Raw genomic sequence first — 18,430 nt, forward strand, 5'->3', positions numbered from 1 at the left:
TTTTTTTAGACGAAGTCTTGCTCTGTCACCAGGCTGGAGTGCAGTGGCACAGTCTTGACTCACTGCAACCTCTGCCTCCTGGGTTCAAGCGATTCTTCTGCCTCAGCCTCCCAAGTAGCTGGGACTACAGGCGTGTGCCACTATGCCCAGCTAATTTTTGTATTTTTAGTAGAGACGGGGTTTCACCATGTTGGCCAGGATGTTCTCGATCTCTTGACCTCATGATCTGCCCATCTCGGCCTCCCAAGGTGCTAAAATTACACGCTTGAGCCACTGCTCTGAGCTGATTAATTTTTGATGAGTGACCTCAGGGAGAGAAGTGAGCTTGGTAAAAATTCAGACCTCAGAAGCTGGGTGCAGTGGCAAAAGCCAGTAATCCTAGCTATTTGGGAGGCTGAGACCGGAGGATTGCTTGAGCCAGGAGTTTCAAACCATCCTGGGCAACATAACAAGACCCCCTCTCAAAAATAAAAAGGAAATCAGAGCTTAGAATCTGTAGTGATTTGTGTTAGTGTTGCCTAGGCAGCTGAAACCAGTGCCAGTTTTGTCCAGAAGAAAAGATCTTTTGAATTCCTGCCCCCTGCTGAGAAGAGCTGGTCCTCTTCTTGGATATGAGGACGAGCTGTTCTAACAGGTGCAGGAATGTCTCTCAGATAGGCTGAGTTTTGCCCAGCCTAGGGATGTGACTTCTCTCCCTGTGGCTAGGCCTGCTGTGTGCCTCAGCTGAGATGTTATATTTCACTGGGGACCTTTCTTGGATAACTCCAGGTCTCAAACCTGTTCCTTTTTTAAGGCTTCACATTTCCATAGTCAGGCGCGGTGGCTCACACCTGTAATTCCAGCACTTTGGGAGACTGAGGTGGGTGGATCACCTCAGGTCAGGAGTTTGAGACCAGCCTGGCTAACATGATGAAACTCTGTCTCTACTAAAAATACAAAAATTAGCCAGGCGTGGCAGCAGAGGCTAAGCTGGAGAATCGCTTAAACCCAGGAGGCGGAGGTTGCAGTGAGTCAAGATCAAGCTCTTGCACTCCAGCCTGGGCCTGGGCAAGGGGAGAAAAACTCCGTCTAAAAAAAGAAGACTTTACATTTCTGGCCAGAGTGTCCATCCCTCACTCCTCCCTCACCTCATCCCCATTCTAGGCCCCATGCTATTTTATCTCTTGAACTTTATGGTCCTTGGCCAAATTTGAAAATCTTCCCAGGGCCAGTGCTCTCAAGTCTTAGTCTTTTGATCCCTTTCCAAGAGTGAGGGTGTATTCTAATCCCATCAAGAGTAGCTGCAGAATTTGCTAGTCCTGGCTGAGGAGTAAGAGGTGAAGTGGGAGAAATTTTTCTTACTGATGGGGCCCCTGCTGGTAAAACTTGGCAATTTCCAATTCATCCTCCAGGGATGAATTACTGTTTAGTGACGAGAAACAGAAAGTGGTTGGGAAAGTCGAGGCATCAGATGGACAGTGGATATTGGTGGTGGGAATTGGTGGGTTGTATTCAAGAATTCCCTTGCCTTTTGGGGAGATATGGTTTTTTAATTAATTAATTCACGCATTCTTCATTCATTCATTCATTTAGCCAGCACATACTGATTTCATACTTGACAGGGTAGATGTTAGTGGTAGTATTATAATGGGCCCTGGGGGATGGAATGAGTCAAGCTTGGTTCTTACTACTTGGCTGTGGCATGTGAACAGCTCATAACATGAGAATTAATATAACAGAGCTATGCACAAAGTGCTTTGGAGCATAGAACAGTGAACAGTGAATGATTAGCTCTGCCTAGAGAAAGGTGAGGAGATCTGGACATGAGGGAAAGGACTCTGTGGTTTTGTCTGCCAATAGCTATCAAAGTGTAGTCTTCAGACCATGGCGGATGCGAGCGAGGCCTTGTCAGGACATCCAGAAGATCAAAGCCATTTCATAATAATATATTATTTGCCTTAAAAAAACGATGTATACCTTTGTACTGTTGTTGCAAAAACAGTGGTAGTTAAAACTGCTGGCACCTTAACACAAATCAAAGCAGTGGCACTAAACTACTAGTAATGGCTGTATTCCTCACCTCCACACACTGTCAGTTAAAAAAAATAAAAGTTTTCAACAAAGAAGTAGAAATCATTAATTTTATTGAATTGTATCCCATGAGTTCATGCCTTTTAATATTCTGTGTGATAAAATATAAGTATGCATAAAGCATTTCTGCTGCACATAGAAGTTTGATGGTTATCTCAAGGAAAGCACTTGTGCAATTGAGGTGTAAGCTGACATACCTCTCTTTTTTCAGGCAGCACTATCATTACTGGAAGTAATAGGTGATAGATAACTATGGTTATTCAGTATTTGGCGGACATTTTCTTGAAAATAAATGAAATGTGTCTTCTGCCTTAAGGAAAACAACTGGTAGTATTTGTTGCCAATGATAAAATTCCAGCTTTTAAGTGAAAACTGGATTTTAGAAAACTTGTATCTGTCACTGTGAAATTGACAGTTTTCCTAGATTAAAAGCTTTTCTGATGAAATCAGTGGTTATATTAATAATTGTGACTATTTTGATGTTATATAAATGGAAGTGTCAACATTTGGAAGCTCTGCACTAACTCCTAACCAATAGTTTCCAAATGACAAGTGCGTCATGTTACAAAGTCATGCGTGTATAAAAGATCCATTCAAAGTGTAAGATAGACCAATGGATTTTAATGTTAGAGAGTACAAAAACTTTATTTGTATAGTTTGGGATTTCACATTGCAACTAACCTTTAAGAAACCTACCACTTGTTGAGTTTGGGTATAGTCTCATATAATATCCACAATAGTCTGACTAGTAAAATACGCCTCTCTCTTCCATCTGCATATCTATGTTTTGATCTTCAGTCAAAACAACACATCACAATAGGTTGAATGTAGCTATAAGATTATATCTGTCTTCTATTAAGGCAGACATTTAAAAGATTTGCAAAAATGTAAAACAATTCTACCCTTCTTGTGATTTTTTTCAGAAAACAATTATTTTCCATAAAAATATTATTTACATTAATATGTAAGAGATTTATTATTGTTCTAAAATGAATTAATGAGAACATGGAGAGCAGTAGCAGCCTGGCTGTCATCACCATGTCTCTGAAAGGTGATTTTTTGTTTTTGGAGACAGGATCTCACTGTTGCCCAGGCTGTAGTGCAGTGGTACAATCACAGCTTACTGCAGCCTCAACATACTGCACTCAAGTGATCCTCCTACTTCAGCCTCCTGAGTAACTGGGACTACAGGCATGCACTACCATGCTCAGCTTTTATAGAGATGGGGTCTCACTATGTTGCCCAGATTTTGAACTCCTGGGCTCAAGCAATGCCTCGGCCTCCCCAAGTGCTAGGATTACAGGTAGTGAACCACTATGCCTGGTCCTGCAGGCTGATTTTGACAGTGTTGCAGAAGATGTGAGGAAGCTGTAAACAAGACGAGATGAGGAAGAACTGAAACAACTCTATGGGCTTTAGAAACAAGCTATAATTGTGGACATTAATATTGAGTGTCCAGGAATGCTAGATTTAAAAGGCAAGGCCAAATGGGAAGCATTGAATTTCCAAAATGGGACATCAAAGGACAATGTGATGAGTGCGCATATATGTATATATATATATATATTTTTTTTTTTTTTTTTGAGGCAGAGTCTTGCTCTGTCGCTCAGACTGGAGTGCAATGGCGTGATCTCTGCTCTCTGCAAGCTCTGCCTCCCGGGTTCAAGCGATTCTCCTGCATCAACCTCCCAAGTAGCTGGGATTTCAGGTGCGCCTCACCATGCCTGGCTAATTTTTGTATTTGTTAGTAGAGACGGGGTTTCTCCATGTTGGTCATGCTGGTCTTGAACCCCTGACCTTGTGATGCACCCGCCTCGGCCTCCCAAAATGCTGAGATTACAGGCGTGCGCCACTGCACCCGGCCAAGTACCTATATTTCTAAGCAAAGGAGCTGATAGAAAAAGATTGAATTTAGGATAAAGCATATGAGAAAATTGTCCTTTGGAAGCCTTCTTAATGGTATCATGACCTAACATTTAGAGGTGGAAATGCACTTTTAACTCTATGTATCATCTACATTTTTCCTATTAGCATGAATTGTAATACTTAATTAGGAGTGTATTGAAACTACCTAGTTAACTAAACTGTGGTTACTTAAACTAGGTGTCTGTAAAAGTTCTTTTAGAAAAGTGTCTTATTTTTTATTTTTATAGATTTAGGGGGTACAAATGCAGTTTTGTTACATGGATATATTGTATATTGGTGAAGCCTGGGCTTTTAGTGTACCTAGTGTACCCATCACCCAAATAGGGTACATTGTACCCAAAAGGTATTTTCTTGTCCCTTACCGTCCTCCCCGACTCCCGTCAACTTTTCCAAGTCTCCACTGTCTCCAGGGACTCTCCATGTCCCCTGATACACATTGTTTGGCTTCTACTTGTAGGTGGGAATATGTGGTGTTTGATTTTCTGTTTCTCAGTTGTTTCACTTGAGATAGTGGCCTCCAGTTCCATCCACGTTGCTGCAAAAGACATGATTTCATTCTTCTTTTATGGCTGAGTAGTATTGTGTGTGTGTGTGTGTGTGTGTGTGTGTGTAAATAAATATTTTCTTTATACGATCATCCATTGATGGACACTAAAGTTGATTCTATGTCTTGCTATTGTGAATAGTGCCGCAACAGACATGAGTGGTAGCTATCTCTTTATATAATGATTTTTTATCCTTTGGCTAGCTGCCTAATTTTGATTCTTTGGGAGATTGCCATACTGTTTTCCATAGCGGTTGTACTGGTTTGCATTCCCCCAACAATGTATGAGTATTCCCTTTTCTCTGCATCCTCACTAACATCTGTTGTTTTTTGACGTTTTAGAAAAGTCTTGCTCTGGGAGTATGTATACAAAGACTTTAACAATTGTTTGTTCTTTTGGCTTATCTGTTCTACAATGAGGTTAGTGTTACTCATTTAGTGTTAATCTGTTTTGATTATTAAGAAAAAATAGAATGAATTAATAACTAAATATAAACATTTGTGTTTTACTTTCCTTTTTTAATTCAAAATTTTATGGAAATTTTATTTGAAATGCTCTGATTTATACCTTATGAAACATATTATCAATCTACAAAAAAATCTTACTGAGGCAGTTTGCAAAAGTTTTATGTTGCTAAATATTCATTAAGGCAATGTAGGTAATTAAATTTTAGCTTTTATTTTGAGCTTAGGGGTACAAGTATAGGTTTGCTACATAAGTAAGCTTATGACATGGGGTTTGTTGTACAGATTATTTTGTCACCCAGGTATTAATCCTAGTACCCATTAGTTATTTTTCCTCATCCTCTTCCTCCTCCCACCCTCCACCCTCTGAAAGGCCCCAATGTGTGTTGTTTCCCTCTGTGTGTCCATGTGTTCTCATCATTTAGCTCCTACTTAGAAGTGAGAACATGTGGTATTTGGTTTTCTGTTTCTGTGTTAGTTTGCTGAGGATAATGGCCTCCGTCTTCATTCATGCCCCTGCAAAGGACATGATCTCGTTCTTTTTTATGGCTGCATCTGTTTTACTTTCTAATATGGTAAATATTAAACAGTTCTTTGGAATTAAAAGATGTTACGCATATAAAAGGGTCCTGAGACCAAAAAGTTTAAAAACATATGGCTATGCTATTTTCTTTGCCTGGAACTCTTCTCTTTTTTCTCTAGAGAAATCCTACACATAATTGTAGAGTTAATATTTAGGTATTCTTTAAAAAAAAAAATTTACTGAGCATCTTGTCAATACCTGGGTTTTTGTTGCTGTTGGGGACATGGTACCAATCCCTCATGGAGATCACAGTCTGGTGGGGAAGACACATTAAACCCGGTATGATGAATGTTACCAGTGATAGCATATAAATGTTGTGGGAGTACAGGCTGCTGTCAGAGTCTCGCAAAGAACCACTTTCCCACTCACCTGGAACATATGACTGGTCAGGTTGATTGGATTATACCTCCTATATTTGATTCTTCATAGGGAAAGTGGCCAAAGTTAACAGAAGATGGGAACTGTTTACTTGCTGCTCTAGGGGTGAAGAAGGATACTACAAATGTATTAAATATCAGCCTACGCCAGGCCCTATGTTGGATGTTTTAACAAACGTGATTTCATTTTTAAAAAGTTTGTGCAGCAGATTATTATCCTTATTTTGCAAATGAGAAATTGGGGGCTCAGATAAATTAACTTGTCCAGTATCTTATGGTTTGTAATTGGTGAAGATGGGATTTTGATAGCGTTGTGACTCTTAAGTCCAGGCTTTTTCACTGTAGTTATGTGTTCCTAAATGGATGGCTCTTTGAAGGTATTTCCAGATGGTTGTGGGAAACCTTGCCAGATTGGAATGCGTAAGAGAAGGTAGGAAAGGTCTCAGGAAGAACAGAGAGACAGCTCAGGACATGCTTGGTTGAAGGAGTTATTTGTGAGTTTTGGCTGACATGGTTTTTCTGTACAGGATTCAACAGCCATAGGGGAATCAAGCTTTTGTACTCCCTAACCCTCAATCCCTTTAATCCTTCTCTGTGTCAGCTGATGCTAGCAGCAAAGGTCACCTGTCTGTCTGATCAGGTTACAAACCAGAGACTGGGTATTTGAAGCCCAAACTTCTTGGATCTTATAGGTCTTTGGGAAAGGTGCTGGTTAATTGACCTCAGGCCAGTGGTGCAGCCTGGAGGCCCCAAACTCTAGAGTTTGGTAAACAATTTCCATTATTTTAAAATGCCTGTTAGAAGTTATGCTTTACATAGGATAAGCCTGTGTGTGGATACAGGCTAATGAAAAGATTGGATTTCTATCTTTCTTTAATTTTTTTTTTTTTTTTTTTTTGAGATAGGGTCTCTCTCTGTTGCCCAGGCTGGAGTTCAGTGGCACAAACATGGATCACTGCAGCCTCAACCTCGTGGGCTCAAGCGATCCTCCTACCTCAGCCTCCTGAGTAGCTGGGACTACAGGTGTGCACCATGATACCTGGCTAATTTTAAGAATTTTTGTAAAGACAGGGTTTCACCATGTTGCCCAGGCTAGTCTTTAACTCCTAGGCTCAAGGGAACTCCCACCTCAGCCTCCTGAAGTGCTGGGATTACAGGTGTGAGCCACCACACCCAGCCTTGGATTTCTTCTTTTAGGTCAATCCAGTATGATTTAGGTGTGCTACATATGATATTCTATAACAGAGTTCTGCAAACTATGGCCTGTGGGCCAAATCCAGTTTACTGCCTGCTTTTATAAATAAAGTTTTATTAGAACACATTCAAGTTCATTCACTTATATTTTGTCTATGGATGCTTTTGTGCTACAATGGCAGTTAAGTTGTGCAACAGAGACTATATGGCCGACAATTTCTAAGTTGTTTACTATTTGGCCCTTTACAGAAAAAATTTGCTGATGCTTAATTATGATTCTTTCTGTCATGGCACTTAGCACACAGTGTTTTAATTGCCTGGCTCTCCCACTTTTGTAATTAACCTTCTGAGAGAAAAATGAGATATGATTCATATTTTTATGCCCCATGCTGATCATAGGGCCTAATATATGAAGAACATTCAATAAATGTTTAAATGGGCATATCACGGGCTGATAAAAAAGCTCTAATATTTAATTATATATGTTTTTGTTGGTGAGGTAGTTGAGAAACAATGCCTTAATCTTTGAGTGTATTCTGCTGTCTCCCTAAGTTCCCACCACCCCTTCATCCCATTCCCCAATTTAGCAGAACAAATGTAGAAAGAAATAAGTTTATGCAGAGATATTTCTTTTTGTATGCATACTGTTCATCATACTTTTTTCTTTTATCAAACCATTGCAGACTGGGCATGGTGACCCATGCTTGTAATCCCAGCAATTTGGGAGGCCGAGGTGGGCTGATCACTTGAGGTCAGGAGTTCGAGACTGGCCTGGCCAACATGGTGAAACCCCATCTCTACTAAAAATACAAAAAATTAGCCGGGCGTGGTGGCGCATGCCTGTAATCCCAGCTACTTGGGAGGCTGAGGCAGGAGAATTGCATGAGCCCGGGGAGTGGAGGTTGCAGTGAGCAGAGATCACATCACTGCGCTACAACCTTAGCAACAGGTTGAGACTCTGTCTCAAAAAACAAACAAAAAAACAACCAAAAAAGCCCCCATTGCTTCAGTGTTCTTCTTGCCCATATTATCACCTGTAGCTTCTAAAAGATGAAAGCAACCCAAGGCCAGCTATCTGGTCACCCTAGCAAAAAGGCAGTGGTGAAGATGGGATTTTGAAGTGCTGGCTTGGGAGTCAGCAGACTTGGGCTCTCACTGTGGCTCTTCAGCTGCCTTTGACTTTGGCACATCATTTAACATTGGTGAACTTCAATGTTCAACATACTTTTATTGAATCACATCTGGAACACTTTAAAATTTAATATTTATACTCCTCCCTTATTTTGAAAAGGATTTGAATAACTAGCAAGAGGCAGAGAGGTGACCTGTCTGGTCTTATCACTGTCTTTGGCTGGCAGACAAGTAGATGATTAAATGGATTAGGGTATTTTAGGTCTTTGATTAGTGCCTTCTAAAAGGCGTCACAACCGCAGCCTCTTCATCCTGTCCTTACTTTCTGTCCTGTGACAGCTTCTTCTATTGCCTAGAAGTCAAGATCTATCTTCTTTGAGGGTCATCTGAAGAGTATTTTGCCAAGGAAGTAGTTGTCAAGATCCAGATCAAAAGGAAAGAGAAATTTTAGCGTCTAGGAATTGGAAGAAATACTAGAAACTTCAGTCAAAATACCTTTTTCAAATAGTGACCTTGAGGCCTGGAGAAGAGAAATGTCCTCCCTAGATCACATGGTAGAGCTAAGCCTAGATTTCAGGCTCTTTCTGTTGTGTGCATCATTCAGACTAGGTGTTTTCCAGGCTTGTAAAAGAGGACTAGGTGTCACAGAACAAGTTAAGGTGGCCTAGGCTCTTGTACTGGTTTTACTGCTGCATGGACATATAATGGTAGGCAGAAGAAACTGTATCCCAGACCACCTAAGGTGTTGTATCAGATGAGCTCAGGACCTTCAGATATCTAAAAAATATTTGCCTGATGTAACTGTCTATGGGAAGGCATGAGATATGAGAGGTTTCCCCAGTCAGCCTATGGCTGACCTTATATGTATCAGCACTGACAAAATGAGCAAAAAGGAAAATTACACATTATTTGGGCAATGGGACTAATTGACTGTTGTTCTGTTTCCAGAAAGATTATATTGATTTACATTTGTGTATTTGGCTGATTAAAAATAATAACTCAATTGAATATGTATTTCTTTGATTACTAATGAGGCCAAACTTTTTCCTGTGTTCATTGGCTATTTATGTTTTCTCTCATTTGTGAGTTACTGATTCACGTTCTTGTCTAGATCCCAGTATACTCCTAGTCCTATGCGAGACTTCCCTGCCAAGAAATTATTAGGGTGATAAAGCATTGTCCCTGTGGGGGAGCTCAGCATTTTCTTGGGGAGACAGTTAAAGGCTAGATGAAACACCTCTGTCACTGTACAAGTAGCCAGTTACGTGCCTACATGAGGAGTCAGATGCTAGAAGCTAAGGATGCTGACACAGGTGGGTGATAGGTTCTGGGTGACAGCTCTGAGTAATGTTATCTCTTGCCTTTCTTACACAGAGTTTTGCCGAATTGACAAGCCCCTGTGTCACAGTGAGGATGAGAAACTCAGCTTCGAGGCAGTTCGTAACATCCACAAGCTGATGGACGATGATGCCAATGGTGATGTGGATGTGGAAGAAAGTGATGAGGTGAGCTCTCTCATCCTGCTGTGGCTCTCTTTTCTTCCTGTGTGAATTAGTCTTTGAAAGCTGCTTAGACAGGCTATTCCCTGTGGAGAGATGTTCTCTGCTGGCTTGTTTTTTAGGAACTCATCCCCAGTGGGGAAGGTGGCTCCCAGCAGAGCAGCCCTCCAGGAGTCAGCCTGTCAGAGTGTAGGCTTTATGCTGGCTGGCTACCGCCTGCTTACTGGCTAGTTGCATAACACTGACTAAACTGTGTTGTTTGGGAGGGAGAGGGATCCCTGAGGCTGGTCTCTATGGTTTCCTTGGATCCTTATTGCAATCCTGCTATAGATGGAGGGCATCAGTCTGTTCTCAGCCCTGTGTTGGCATGTGGGATAGAAGATAAGACACCCAGATCCTGCCCTCTGGGAGTTTATACTCTATTTGGGAAGAAGAAACAAATTGTTTTAGAAAGATCATTCTGAATTCCAGGCTGAAGTTTTTGGGAGCCAGTTGCGTGGTCTAGATAGGAAGAGTTAGAGGAGTCTCTAAATGGAAAAAAGCTCTATTGTTTCATCTTTTGGCATTGTTGTGCCTGTAGCTCAGCAGATCCCAGAGTGTAAGGTCATTATTTGTGAAAAGATTTAAAAGTTTCTTCATTTAAAGCTCAACATATACCAGTAGTTTGGTGAAGCTACCAAGTTATGCCAAATCTTCAATAGTGATGTAGTTGTATCATGAAGCTACCAAGTTATGCCAAATCTTCAATAGTGATGTAGTTATATCATGATGGGGGAGATAACCCTACTCTCTCTTTCCTGCCAGCCTACCTTTGAGTTTTGAGTTCAATTTTGGATCCCACATTGTCAGAAGGATTTGAAACAGTGAGGGCCTATACAGAGAGGAGTGACATGAGTGATGAAGAGTATGGAAAGTACAAAACAAAGAGCATTCAACACAATTATGTTTATTAAGCATGTATGCACCATGCACTGTGCTAGGCACGGAGATGGGACTGTAAATAAAACAGATACAGTCTGTCTTTATATAACTTAAAGTCTAGTGAAGAGACTTTAGCCTGGAGAAGAGGAGACTCAGGTAATATAATTTCTATCTTTAAATACATAAGAAGTAAAGAAATCAGACTTAAGTAATGATGATAGTAAAGTGAAAACCATGATACTAGCTATCATTGATTGAACTCTTACTTTATGCCAGTGACAGTGTTAAGCTTTTTGCATAGTTACTCTTTTAACTTCAACAGATTTATGAAGTTGGTATTATTACCAGGGTATGGAGCCTTAGGAAGGTTAAGCATTTTGTTCAGGGACACAGTGGGTATCAGTGCAGATCTGATTTCAAAGCCCATGCTCTTAAGTACTGCTGTATTGTTTCTTCTATTCTAAGAGCAGAACCAGGTCCAAAGTAAAGTGGGGAAAGTAAAAAGTAGGCATTTTCTTTTAGAATAAAGAATTGACTAACAGTGAGAGCTATCTTGCCATAGAAGAGGGTTCCTTGGTGGACAGTGAACTCCCTATCACTGAAGATGGGCAAGTAGCATACAGAACTCCACTGAATCTGGGTGTGGTGGCTCATGCCTGTAATTCCAGCACTTCGGGAGGCCAGGGCAGAAGGACAGCTTGAGGCCAAGAATTCGAGACTAGCCTGGACAACACAGCGAGACCCTGTCTCTAAAAAAAAAAAAAAAAAAAATTGGCTGGGCATGGTGTCATACACCTGTAGTCTCAGCTACTCTGGAGGCTGAAGCTGGAGGATTGCTTGAACCTAGGAGGTTGAGGCTGTGGTGAGCTATAATCATGCCATTGCACTCCAGCCTGGGCAACAGAGCAAGACCCTGTCTCTAAAAAAAACAAAAACAAAAACAAAACACAGAATTCACTGATTCGTCAACAGAGAGGATTTGTCTGTAAGGATGAACCAGATAATGTTTAAGGAATTTAAAGGAAGAGAAAAATAGACTTCCTGGAGAAAAAGTAAAATTTAATAGAATGGAAAGGGTTGGGCTTACTCAGTAGTGGAGAATCAGTGTGAGCAAAGCTGTAGAAGTAGTAAGAAATATAGTGGGTTGGTTTGGTTAGATGGGGACTGTGGTAGAAAACCACAGAACAAAAAGTTGGAAAGGAAGGTGGGGACCAGGCTGAGGTATGTATACCTGTTGAACCAGGCAACTGTAAGTTCTTGAGCAAAGACAACGACTATGATGTAAGTGTCTGAAATTTGGTTACATCCAGAAGTGTCACTGACCTGTAAAGGATCAAAATTTTATTTGTCTATCCTGAGAATAGAGCCATGTTCCTGGGGGTGAATGAGGACTAGTGACATCCTGATCACTGTCCCAGGGCCTGGCCACAAAACTGGGGAATGGACGAAGAAGGTGATATAACCCAAGATCTATAAATTCTTGGAAATCTTTGTTATCTGCTCCTCGTTCTTTTTTTTTTTTTTTTTTTTGTCATATTCTGCTGAGTTGCTTTGTCAATGAGGGGAGGAATAAAATGTTCTTTTTAGAGGAATGTTACCACAACAAAAAGCTCATCAGCACAAACTGTTCCGAAATAACACAAAAGCTGTTACCCTGCTCTTCCCTGCGCCAGTGGTGAGCTGTTCTTTTTCAGTATAGTTTTTGCCTTGCCTTGGTTTCCACTACTCTCCCTGCAGTCTCAGGCTTCACGTGGTTAGAGAGGCCTGCTGGTCTAGGTTTGCATGATCAATCACAAGCTACCTTCCTGAGAGAGAAAGCACCAAAATGTGTGTGCCTAAGTCACTTTAAACATGTATAAGATAGCCTTAGAGTTCAGGATCTAACTAGAAAGTTGGGTAGATCTCTCAGGGTTTGGAATATTGTGTAATGGATAGTGGGGTACCAGAAACCCTGGTTCTTTTGGCCATCAAGGACCTGAAGGGTTTTTTTTTTTTCATTAATAAAACTTTTATTCCACTTACATGAATTTAGTACACGTGTTCTTAACAATTATGCTTGGATTGTTCATGAGAATTTCATAAAATGTTAATCAAAGGTAGCCATCATCTCAAGTTATTTCCTTGTTAACTATTTTTTTTTTTTTTTTTTTTTTTTGAGACGGAGTCTCGCTCTGTGGCCCAGGCTGGACTGCAGTGGCCAGATCTCAGCTCACTGCAAGCTCCGCCTCCCAGGTTTACGCCATTCTCCTGCCTCAGCCTCCCGAGTAGCTGGGACTACAGGCGCCCGCCACCTCGCCCAGCTAGTTTTTTGTATTTTTTTAGTAGAGACGGGGTTTCACCGTGTTAGCCAGGATGGTCTCGATCTCCTGACCTCGTGATCCGCCCGTCTCGGCCTCCCAAAGTGCTGGGATTACAGGCTTGAGCCACCGCGCCCGGCCCCTTGTTAACTATTTTTACAGCACATGCATGCTAGGCAAGTATCAAAAAAAATCACGAAAGCAAAAAACCTAAAAAAAAAAAAAAAGAAATTAAATACGTGGGTTTTTCTTTTTTTGTTTTACTGCTGTGCTTGATATACATGAAGTAATGAATATCAAGCAATTCATTTTTACTGCATCTTTACTTTTACATTTGTTTTCAGGTTGCCTAAAACATTTAAATACAAATAAAATGAGTGTAGCAAAAATAATGAAAGCCAACATCAGGTAACTTTATAAATGATGGAATGTGAACTGTTTCTGCCCTTATTCAGAGTAAAATGGGTCACAACTTTGTCTAAAGGAACACTTCTGCAGCCGTAGTCAAAGGTGTGCACAGTGAGATTGAATATTCCATAGATATACAAGATGTAACATGTGATATCCATGGGATGTCTGTTTCTACCACAGCCTGTTAAGTGCTCCAAACCTTAAAGTACCTACAGTAACTACACCTGTGACTGGAACCAATGATCCCTTTCACTCCCTACCAGGACAAACCAATGTGTAGGCAGTTTTCTTTGCTTAGACATGAAGCAGTTTTAACACTGGCCCTTGTGAAGCCACAGTGTACCAAATACTATGCCAAACATTTATAACCTTTATAAAAATTCTACATTCCCATTTTGGCCACCTCAAGATGGAAACAGATAACTCCCTGAATGTTAACTGGCTCTACTCTCCTAATATTAAACATAAAAACTACATGGGAAATATAGATATTCAAACAGAAGTAGCATAAACCTGTCATGAATCATAAACAAAAAACTCTTTGTGGGACAGCATGGATGACCAATGGTCTACTGTGTAAATTTTAGAATGAGGCAGACAAAGTTAGAAGGCTGGTTAATTTTCCCCTCATTCTCCTGCTTCAGCTTCATTTCCTTGGGTATCCGATGAAGGACCTGAGGTTTTTATAAGACATCTAAAAGCCTTGCTGATTATTCAAGAGCCTTAGTAGAAGTCTGAAGGGGTGCTCTATTGAGTCCTCATGTATTCAGCCTCCTACTAGTAACTTTTTTGCATAACTGGACTGTAACCCCAGTGCTAGATCTTTTAAAATTTTAGCCATTTCTGAAGTAAGCCTTTCTTCCTTCAGGTTATTGTGACTAGAGTGTTAACTTTTCTTTGTATGAATCAAAGCATATCTTCAAGGCCTCTTGTACTATTACCCCAGTACCTAGATTCCTACATACATTCGTACGATTACATAATTCGTACGATTATAGTTTTCTTCTTATAGTTTTATCTCTTCTTTGATTCGTTCTCATTTCTTTTTTATAGACACGTTTATTCAACATCACAATCAAACTATTACATTTAGCAATCAACAGCATGAGTAAAAAAATTATCTACGCTAAAACTTTTTGTTGGCATGCTTTACATTTTCCACAGAAAAGAAACTAAAATAACCTTTTATACAATTAGTCACAAATACAGTCCTGCTTTATTTTGCCTATACACATGAGTATTTGTCTAAAACATGTGTTCTTTGTAGCAGCTAGGCCCTGCCACCACTGTGCTTGGCTGAGTTCACAAATCTGTTGTAACCTGTAGCTTCCTTGTCACTTCTCTGGCTTTCTTCTCCTGCTAAGCATTTTTCTAGCAGTAATTAAAATCTTTTGCCACTGCCATAGCTACTGCTGCTACTAGAACCACCATAGCTCCCTTGGTTTTGTGTTTTGACCAGTGTAGAATCCAGAGCTTCTGCCTCCAAAGTTTCCTCCCTTCATGCATCCAAAATTTGAGGACTGATTGTTATAATTGCCAAAATTACTGTAGCTTCCACCACCTCCAAAATTGCTTTCGCTACTACCAACAAAGCTGCTTCTGCGTCCACTGTTGTTATAGCTGTGATAGCTGACACTCCTGCTGTAGCCACTGCCCTGATTTCCATAATCCTGCCTCCACTTCCATAGCCTCTGCTTTCTCCAGAGTAACCCCAGGGCTGCCCCTTTATAAGCACTGTTGTTACCAAATCCATTATAGCCATCCCCGTTGCCACCAGATCCACCACCACCATGGCTGCTACCAAAGTCACCACAACCACTGAAGTTTCTTCTCCATGACCAAAGTTGTCATTCCCACCAAAACCACCTCCACGACCACCACCAGAGTTTCCAGAACCACTTTGACCTCTTTGGCTAGATGAAACACTAGCCATCTCTTGCTTTGACAGAGCATCCCTAACTTCATAGTTGTGGCCATTCACAGTATGGTATTTCTTTTTTTTTTTTTTCTGGAGACAAGGCCTTGCTCTGTTGCCCAGGTGTGAACACAGCTCACTGCAGCCTGGACCTCCTGGGCTCAAGTGATCCTCCCATCTCAGCCTCCCGAGTAGCTGGGACTACAGGCATGCACCACTGCACTCGGCTAATTTTTATATTTTTTTGTAGAGATGAGGTCTTGCCATGCTGCCGAGGCTGGTCTTGAACTCCTGGGCAAGTGATCCCCTGCCTCGGCCTCCCAAAGTGCTAGAATCACAGGCATGAGCCACTGCACCCAGCCAGTATTCCTTTTAAAAAGATTTGTTTATTTATTTTGAGACAAAGTCTCACACTGTCGGCCAGGCCGGAGTTCAGTGGTGTGAGCATGGCTCACTGTAGCCTTTACCTCCCAGGCTCAAACGATCTTCCTGTCTCAGCCTCTTGAGTGGCTGGGACTACAGGCACATGCCACCACACCCAGCTAATTTTCAAAATTTTTTTAAAAATTTAAAATGTATCTTTTTTTAAGCCCCCAACAAATATCCTTTTCATAGTTAAGTGGGCACCTGATCTTTGAGAATCTTCTCTTGATACAGCTCTTCCGTTCACCTTGTGTAGCCTTGCATTCACAGCTGTATCCACCTCCTCCACAGTGGCATATGTGACAAAGCCCCTTGAGCACTTGGTATTTGAATCTCTCATTACCACAGTCTGTGAGTGCTCCCTGTTGCTCAGAATGGCTCATTGGACCCTCATTGGTCATTTCAAAGCTTAACTCTGATGACGAACTTCTACACCTGTTGGGACTCCTTAAGAGACTATGACTTAGACTTGATAGCAGTGGGAAGAGAGACTTTGATGATGTTTTCAGTGGCATCCATGGGCAGAAAAAGCCATTCTCGTTTCTAATTGCTGAATATACTCTGCTGTGAAATTAGACTTAGGGCAAACTGAGACTCAGTAGGCATGTCATAGAAAAATATATAATCAGGCCAGTTGTGGTGGCTCACTCCTGTAATCTGAGCACCTTGGGAGGCTGAGACAGGAGGATTGCTTGAGCCCAGCAGTTCAAGACCAGCCTGGACAACATAGGGAGACTCTATGTCTACCAAAAAAAAAAAAAAAAAAAAAAAAAAAAAAAAAAAAGAGAGAGAGACTTTTTAAGAGTCCTTAAAATAAAAGAAAAACATATAATCATTTGTGTAGGGGCAGCTAGTTTGGTTAGGTGCCTTCTTTGCTTGCTTCTCTTCTGAATAGCAGAGGCTATGTATTGTGGGCCTTTCAGATGTGCAAGATGGCTCTATTGGTGATGGTGCCCTTCTTGCAGAGCTGGCAGGGAGTTCTACCGGGCTGGCAGTATGAGAATTCGTGACCTGTGTTCTATTCAAACCTGTGGTGGAGTTTGCTCCATGGGCAAAAGGTTTGTTGCAGTGGAATGGTACTGTTAAGTTGTGCTTAACAGTATGAGGTGGGCAGACAAGGGCCTACCTAAGACCATTGTCCCCTTGACTGGACCAGACTTTTTGAGAGCAGTGCTATTTTCTTTTCTGCAGCCTACATGGCAAATCAGGGTATTTATTCAGCCATTAAACAAAGTCTTATTTAATACGTATTAAAGGCAGACACTATTTGAAGGCTAGGGATTCCACAGTGTACAAAACAGATAAGATCCCTGCTTTTATGGAACTTGCATTCTAGTGATCTATATGTCACAGGTGATTAAGTGATAAGAAAACTTTGAAATTAGGCAGAACTGTGATCAGATTATAGTAGTCTAGTGACTTTTCCTTTGGTTTTCTCAGGGTGAAGTGGTAGTTAATGATTCCTACCGTTTCAGGGTTGTTGTCAGGATTCAGTGAGAAAAGTGCTATTTAATGCTCCCAACACAAATAAAGAACTCTCAAAACTCGACGACAGAAAATAAGCCAGGCCAGGTGCCGATGACTCATGCCTGTAATCCCCACACTTTGGGAGGCCGAGGTGGGCAGATCACTGCTCTTATCTGGTTTGTCTCCGTTCTCCCCAGTGCCCAACAAAGCCTGTTATAGAATATGTGCTTAATCACTGTGTTGAATGACTGACCAATATTGCTATAGCAGAATGCTATCATTCTGCTATGGGAGTCTTAGCAAGGGTGTGATCACACATTTTAGGGGATAAGGATGAGTAGGTAGCAGTATGAATCCAGGAAGCTACAAGATCTACTTACGACTTCTGTTAGTGCCTGTGGTGTCTGATGTAGAAGTATAACACAGGGTTATAAGCTTATGCTCTGGAATCATACAGACTCCATTCTGCCTCTTCCAGCTGTGGAAACTTGGGGAAGTTACATAATCCCTTTCCACCTCAGTTTCTCCATTAGAAATTGAAGTAATAATAGTGGTAGGCCTTTCATGAAGTTGTTGCGAATATTAAATGAATAATGCATATAAAGCACTTAATACAATGCCTGGCACATAGAAGCTCAATGAAAGTTTTTATGTTTATTATTATTATCATCAGAAAGAACATATATTTTGATGCAAACAAGCCTGTATTCAAAACTTGGCTTTGCCATTTACTGGCTATACAACTTTAGGCAAATAACCTTACCTTTCTGAGCCTCAATTTTTTTTTTAAAGCTATTTGAGGAGGGATGTTGCAGGGATATTATGAGAAATTAATGTTTGCAAAGCCCCTAGCACAATGCCTGGTATATAGGTGCTAAAACATAGGTGCTAAAGCCATGATTTTTTCTCTCTCAACATGAGGGTACAATAGTGAGGGCTGGCCTGTATAGCAAAATTCCACATCAGCTCTATCACCATCCCATGGCACCACAGCATTCAGCCATGGGAGCCACTCCCAGCGGTGTGCCTGACTTGACTAGGGCCAGGACACTGTAGGAGGTTGAGGTAGTTCTGTTTTTGCCTAAGTGGTTGATATTAAGAGGGAGGGCATGATAAAGCAGGATCACACATTTACAGGGACTACAACTTTTCTGGCAGCTCACCCAGCCTCCTACATATGCCTACATTTTTTTTTTTTTTTTTTTGA

The 18,430-nt window shown here is 41.1% G+C and overlaps 1 protein-coding gene across 3 annotated transcripts in view; it reads left to right on the forward strand.

Annotated features, from left to right (window-relative positions):
* The window catches only part of STIM1 (stromal interaction molecule 1), a 240,585-nt gene that overhangs the window by 96,902 nt on the left and 125,253 nt on the right, over positions 1-18,430 (forward strand). For all 3 annotated transcript variants that reach the window (XM_011993720.1, XM_011993722.1, XM_011993721.1), the window contains exon 2: positions 9,665-9,795. In XM_011993720.1, the coding sequence (XP_011849110.1) occupies positions 9,665-9,795 (131 nt within the window). The remainder of the gene's footprint in view (positions 1-9,664; positions 9,796-18,430) is intronic.

This window comes from Mandrillus leucophaeus, unplaced genomic scaffold (assembly GCF_000951045.1).
Source record: "Mandrillus leucophaeus isolate KB7577 unplaced genomic scaffold, Mleu.le_1.0 Scaffold432, whole genome shotgun sequence".
Taxonomy (NCBI): domain Eukaryota; kingdom Metazoa; phylum Chordata; class Mammalia; order Primates; family Cercopithecidae; genus Mandrillus; species Mandrillus leucophaeus.